Raw genomic sequence first — 7313 nt, forward strand, 5'->3', positions numbered from 1 at the left:
CTCTGGTTCGCCATGCTGGCCACATGACCCAGAACTGTACACCAGCTCCCTCGGCCAATAAAGCGAGATGAATACTGCAACCCCAGAGTCTGTCACGACTGGATCTAATGGTCAGGGGTCACTTTACTCTTATAAAACTGCAGGTTATTACAATATTCTTATCCGTTAACAGTTTATTTGTAAATCTCCAATAAACCATTTCCATTCTTTTATAAACAGTTGGTTATCTTGCTTTCTTATTTTCCTGGAAAGTTTCGCCATTTCGGCATGTTCCATAACTTTTTGTAGCCATTCTTCTTTCGCTGGGAAGTATTCTTCTTCTTTCCATTTTTGGGCAAGTAACTTTCTTGCCCATCCTCACAACTGTTGGGAAAAAGAACCCCCGGGGATAAAAGCATGATCAAAGACTAGTACATTTGTATACCAAATTTATTTAAATCTATACAAAAATAATTTCTATATTTCTTTATTTATAAATCTGGAATTGTGGGGAGGGGGGAACTGGGCGTGGGAGGGGGGGTAAGAGCTCCGCTCGAGCTGCTGGTCTCACTGCTGCCGTTGCCTGGAAGAGAAAAGAAGAGAAAGGATTCTTAATATTTTAATTGATCATTATGCTGATAACCCATCTTTCTGCTCCCTCCGCCCCACTGCCAGATTTTCTCTGGCTTCCCTGTTCCTGAGGAAGAAAGATCAACACTCACCATCCACGTTGTTATCGGTGAACTCCATCCCCTGGTCGCATGGTCTCACAAAAATTGATCTTATCTTCACCTTCTCCTCCTTTCCGTCCTTCATGATGTTGACCTCCTCCTTCCACTCATCTCCTTCCTCCTCCTGGCAGACCAGGGGATGTATCTTGGGCAACCGGCAGCAGGAGACCAGCAGCCCGCGGAGCCTCCTCAGACTTCGGAACCTAGGGAAGAAGAGGAAACAGTTAGGAAATGGGTTCTAGAGATCTCTGTGCTGGATTTGGGGCACCTGGCAGCTAAACCTCCCCTACGTTTCAGGAAGAAGGAGAAATCCTACTTACACTTGAGACGAAGAGAGTCTTTGAATTCTCTCCCACAACATCTCTGATCTCCCTCACTTGCTATCCTCAAATGGTTGCTCTTCCCAAAGTGCTCAGCCAAGTCACAGCAGGGGACGTGTCACAATGGAGGACAGGACCCTGTTACTTTAGCTATCTTGCTTCATAACGGGCATTCTTCCCCTTCACAGTCACTTTTCAAATCTATCTTTCAGTGGGTTAAGCGGTTTTATTCCATTTATTTAAAAAAGATCTCGAGCTGGCTTCATCCAGCCCGGTGCATTTCTGAACAGGACAGGAAACCCCTTGCAACCCCCCCCCCCTTTTCAGCACGGTGGGGTCACCAAGGGAAAGCACTTCTGGCCTCGACTACGGCTGCTGTTTCTCACTTCATAGTTCAAAATAACCCCTCTCCACACCCTGTAGTAATCTATCCAGTATTACGTTTAAATGTACCCCAAGCTCTACATTTGATTCTTGGTTGAAACCATTTTATTCCGTTCACAAAAGAAAACCTGACATGGGATTCTGATCAACGTTTATAGACAATGAGACATTTATTGATCCTTTTTGTAAGGGTTTTGTAACCCTAACCCCAAGGGGTTGGGGTGGGAAGCAGTTTTGAATACGAAACTGGTGGCTGGCTGTTCAGATCCATTTCATAGAATCATGGAATCTTAGAGTTGGAAGGGAGCCAAGGGTCATCTAGTCCAACCCCCTGCAATGCAGGAATTTCAGCAACAGCATCCATGACAGATGGCCATCCAGCCTCTGGTTAGAAACCTCCAAGGAAGGAGAGTCCACCACCTTCCAAGGGAGTCTGTTCGACTGCCAAACAGCTCTTAGTGTCAGAAAGGTTTTCATGAATGTTTAGTCGGAATCTCCATTCTTTGAACTTGAAGCCATCTGCTCGAATCCTAGCGTCCAGAGCAGGATAAAACAAGCATCCTCCCTCTTCCATGTGACAGCCTCTAAGATAGCTGAAGATCTCCTCTCAGTCTCCTCTTTTCCAGGCTAAACATACCCAGCTCCTTCAAGCATTTATCGTAAGGCTTCGTTTCCAGACCCTTGATCATCTTGACTAGCCTCCTCTGCACACATTCCAGCTTGTCAGCATCCTTCTTAAACTGTGGTGCCCAGAACTGGACACAGTATTCCAAGTGTGTTCTGACCAAGGCAGAATCGAGTGGTACTATTTCCTCCCTTGATCTGGACACTAGACTTCTGCTGAGGCAGCCTAGAATGGTGTCAGCTTTCTTTTGCTGCTGCATCACGCTGTTGACTCCTGTTAAGCTTTTGGTCCACCAAGACCCTTAGATCTTTTCCTCCTATACTGCTAGAAAGCCAGGTGTCCCCCATCCTATCTTAGTGAATCTGGTTCTTGCTGTCAAAGTCCAGAACCTGACATGATTCCCTATTGAAATTCATTTTGTTTGCTTGTCACTTGTCACCCAACTTGTCACTTTTCCCCAGGAGGACAAGGAAACATTCATGACCGCTCATCATGTCCTGGGGTGGGCGACATTTGCAGCCTGGCACATTGCACAACCATCTCAGAGCCACACTGCTCCTGTGGCCGTTGCTCTGCCTCCCGGTGTCACCACCTCCGAGTTCCTGCCGGAACCCAGCTGTTTGAATCAGCCAATCTGCGGTGGTCCGGGGGGCGGAGCTAGGAGGAGCAGACCTTACTGTTGCAGGCTTCCGTCTGGTCCGCTCCTCTCATCAGGGAGGAAGTTTGCCCCCACACCATGTGTTTCTGCTGGAGGCAAGAAGGCAACATCGGTTGGATCTTCCACCGCACCTGGGAGCCTTGCGACCACCATCAAGCAGTCAGCTCTCTCCTCCAGCTGTCGGGTGCTTTCCTGATGTCCTTTGGGTTGTTTATCAATTTTCCTTTATCTTTGATTTTAGATATAATATTTTGAGTTTCCTTTTTCTTCAGTTGCTACACCAGCAACCTTCCTGATTTTTTTGCATGTTCGAAGTACTTCTGTTTCATTTTTTTTCTTTATTAAATTTATTTATTGATTGATCATTGAATTTGTAATAACTTAATAGTTTGCTTTATAATTTCTTTGTTGGGTTTCTGTATTAATTCTTTTTCCTTTTTGGTCAAGGCCTCTAAAATTTCCTTTTTCTTCTGTTCTCTCAATTTCTTATTATATGTATTTTGTTGTATCTTACAGACCTCTCCTGACTGCCTTACTGATAGATAGATAGATAGATAAATTTATTGTCATTGTCCGTATATACACAGTATACACAACAACGAAAATCAAACACCCAAGACCGGATTCACATACACATTTGCACGTATCTCCAACACTCTCATCCTATTCAGACATAATCTATTAAAACATACATAATCCAGAATATAACACAACCTATTAGAAGCATCCCAAACCACCTGTAATTTTCTTTCTCTATTTAAATTTAATTCAAAATAAACTTCTAATATTTTTTCTGCTTTTTCTAAAAGTTTATGATCATCTAACAACTCCTTATTCAATCTCCATCTACGAGTGGAGTCATTTCCCTCTCGTAGTTGCAGTATTACTGGATTAAGATCTGAAATTGTTCTTGGTAATATTTCTATTTTTTTTAATTCTGCATATTTTGAAGCTGTGCTGGGGTTGTCTCACCAAAGAGTACTTGCCCCAAACCTAGATCTAGGCATCCAGGGAATTTTCCTTTTATACCTATATTTTTCCTTGCCTACCAACAGGATGCTACTGTGAGGCAGTCAGGTGGGGGGTGGATGGGAGGCAGGAGCATTTAGGCCTGCTGGGACCCATGGCCCAGTGACTGGTCAGGGATAGATGGGAAGTTCTACTTCAACATCCAGAAGGTCACAGGTTCTCCATCACTGAACCAGAAGTTACTGTTATCATTTTGGAAAACGGTTAAAATGATATATAATGAAATTCAACCAAGGGGATTTGAGGAAGTCACTTAATAATGTTACCAAGATTTAAACAGGATGTATGTATGTTTGTTTGTTTGTTTTAAATTTTGGAAAATCAATTAAAAAAATTGAAAAAGAAGAAGTTACTGTTGTCAGTGCTGGTCTGTTGAAGCCCTTGCTCTGTACCTGAGCACTTCTGATTTAAAGTACATATTAATCCTCTTTTCTCTCTGTTTTTGCTCTGCTGAAGCAACGTAGCTATCAATAAAAAAAATCCTTCCAGTAGCACCTTAGAGACCAACTAAGTTTGTTATTGGTATGAGCTTTCGTGTGCATGCACACTTCTTCAGATACCAGAAGAAGAAGAAGAAGTGTGCATGCACACGACTTAGTTAACAAACTTAGTTGGTCTCTAAGGTGCCACTGGGAGGATTTTTTAAATTTTGTTTCGACTACGGCAGACCAACACGGCTACCTATCTGTAAACAGCTACCAATAGTTTAAGCACGATTACATTTGCTCTCATAACCACTCTGTGAGGAGGGGCACTAAATTATTCCCATTAAGAGCAAGAAAAGCAAAAATGACCTGTAGTAACTTGCCCACAGACTCTCAATAAATCTGCTGCAAGAGGGGGTTGGGACCCTCTGAGTCTACAGTCTTCAAACCAGGGCTCCTAGATCCAACGAGATTTCCCCAGACACTCTACAAAACTCTTCCTAACTTCATGAAGCACAGACTATGGTGTTTACTTGTAGAGAAAAACTAGAAGAGGGGAAATTCAGTATATTTTCATACATCCTTGTAGAAAGCTGCTAGTGACCCAAGTCAAAACAATGTTGCAACCTCATGCCATAAATGTCAGCTAATGGGTAATAACGAACTCCTGCTGCTCCAGGTTGTTTTGTTGGGAACAGAGAACACACTGAATCCTACCCAGGCTGCAAATCTCCACTTGGATTTTTGCATAGCTCACTTAAGAGGTTCACAGAGTCCCTAATCCTACATTAATCCTTCCCTCCATAGCTATGTTTTCTTTCCAAGAACAGAATTATTTTGTCAATGTTGTAAGAAAACAAAATGGGAAGATTATGAAGCAGGCAATCCTGTGGAGAACCCAATTACCAACCATATGTTAAAAGCAATAACTTAATCAGTTGATATCATTTTCTATAATGCCATTACAAAAAATATTCTCAGCAATTTTTCCCCAATTTAGAAAATTCCAGAGGTAGCCCCTCTATAGAATCTTGTTTTCATGAAATGAAAGTGAGAGGTTCACAGAGGTTTTCTAATATCTGCTTCATCACAATTAGGTAAACAGAGAAACTTCCCTATGCTTCAATTGCCCTGGCTTCTGTACTTATCTTCTGGCTCCTGTCCATGTTTTGCCCATGAGGAAGACCTTCTACCCTGCCTCCCTCAGGAGAGAGGTTTAAAATGCACTAGATACATGTGCACTAGAATTCCTTATGCTTCAGCCTTCTGCCCAGATCTCCGGAAGATAAATATCACAGCTTGTTCTATCTTGTGTGTAAATGCACACACAAAGAGACAATATGACCCTGCACTTGCCACCTCTGGTAACCGCCTAGCAATGAATGAATAGCCTGCAACTACTCTATAATGAACAGAAGTAGACTCAGCTTCCTTAAGTTGTTAATAATAATAAATCTGCTGTAGTAAAGTAATAATTAATTAACTAATGCAGAAGTATAATTAATGCAAAGAAAATTAATAACAAAGTACACAACAAGTAGGTAGGTACCTCCAGAGTGCATAGTGGGGACACGAAATCACAATGACCTTTGGTCTGACAGTAGAGGTAATCTTACTCAGGAGTATCCCTTTTTCTATGTAATTGGCCTGCAAGCAGGGAAAGTTGAACCATAAAGAGCAGCGCACACCTCTCAGAACCCTACACCGTTGCTTCTAGTTTAGCTAGCCCCTGCTTAATGCCCAGTTTACTCCCAATTCTGTCACCCTCCTCCCTACAATCAAACTGCCAATAGCTTTCTTTTCTACAACACGGGCACACACATCGGCAGAGCACTGATTGTCCATTCAGAAAACACTAGTCCTGTTCACAAAGTCACCAACGTGTAGGCTAAACACCCAAGCTGACGCCTATACTGAGATCAAGCACTCTGCACCTAATACCTGCATGCTCAGTGCAACATACTAAAGGAGTGTAGGCTCCCCTTTTCAGATACTGGGTTAGATTCAACTAGATTTTACTCAGAGTAGACCCATTGAAATTAATGGTCTTGAATAACTTTGGTTGATTATTTCAATGGGTCAGAGTAAACACTGAATCCCACCTACTGTTTTAAGTATGAAAGCATTCAGGGAATAATCACCTCCCCGCTATTATCAAGTAAACAAAAGAAAACTTAACTTGTATACAACTATTCCATGTGTCTGTTACTCAGTCTGCCAACTCTTCCAGAATTATTTCACCAGCCCAGGCAGAAGCAGCACTGTCACAAAACAGAAGCAATAGCGTGTAATGTCCATGTTTGGGGCATGTGCAACCTTTTACTTGGTAAAAGGAAAAACAAATATGGTATGATAAAGGGAGAATTCAGGAATTTCCTGTGCGGCAATGTGGTGACCGCCGTGAAGGTGGTAAGTTCCTGCTGGTCAGCAGGAACTTGCCACCTTCATGGCGGTCACACCCCTGCCACTGCTGCTGCTAGGAGAAAGCCAGGAGGGACCACAGAGGCTGCTGGAGCCGGATAGGTATGCGCCAGAGCCCAGGACCCGCGAAAGCGGAGCAGCATCTTAGTGAAGCCCAGCTGAGTAGGAGCACACCATGGGAGGGCTGCTCTGGCACCGGCGAGCAACTGGGTGAGTGCCTTCAGTGAGTGGGCAGGGTGAGCTTTGGGCCGGGAAGCAGCATCTGAGCCCTGTGTGGCTGTGTCCTGAGCAAGCCTATTTTTAAAAAACTTGAGAAGGGAGGCGGAGAGGCCTTCCCTCCTCACCCTGCTCTTCCAAAATAGTCTCCATCTCAAAGAAGAATCATACCGCCCAATCTCATTGATAAACCAAGACTACAAGATATTCACATCCATATACAAAATACCATTCCAAAACCCCATAAAACCCCTCGGCGCAATGAAAAAACAATGGGAGGACGACAACTAGAATGTGGTCTAAACCTCCCTTTGAATCCATCTCAGCCAAAAGAAAAGAACTCGCTCTGAAACTCACAGATGGTGCCAACTCAGGCACCATTCCTCCCAAGGGAAGGCAGAGAAGTTTGCAGGTGTTTGGCCAGCATCTCCAATGGTTAGAGGGATGCCTGGCTTTTCCAGAAGGGAGCTGGGAACCAGAAACCAACCTTGGTCTTCGGGAGAGGATGGTTTCAGAGCGAGGAGC

General features: G+C 43.6%; 1 protein-coding gene across 2 annotated transcripts; it reads right to left on the minus strand.

Moving 5' to 3' along the window:
* Positions 1–411: 411 nt before the first annotated feature.
* LOC309344468 (uncharacterized protein) lies at positions 412–5881 on the minus strand. 2 transcript variants are annotated; one of them, XR_014157749.1, is made up of 3 exons: positions 5701–5881; positions 702–913; positions 412–562 (listed from the first exon to the last, which is right to left on the minus strand). XR_014157749.1 is itself a non-coding variant. In XM_081866849.1 (3 exons), exons 1-3 carry the CDS (start codon positions 1069–1071, stop codon positions 471–473), a joined length of 345 nt encoding a protein of 114 aa, XP_081722975.1. In that variant the 5' UTR covers positions 1072–1519; the 3' UTR covers positions 412–470. The 2 variants fall into 2 exon arrangements, 1 of the variants encoding a protein (XP_081722975.1); XM_081866849.1 differs by lacking the exon at positions 5701–5881 and adding an exon at positions 1031–1519.
* Positions 5882–7313: the final 1432 nt, after the last annotated feature.

This window comes from Podarcis erhardii (assembly GCF_964252035.2).
Source record: "Podarcis erhardii genome assembly, chromosome: 6".
In the NCBI taxonomy this organism is placed as follows: Eukaryota; Metazoa; Chordata; class Lepidosauria; order Squamata; family Lacertidae; genus Podarcis; species Podarcis erhardii.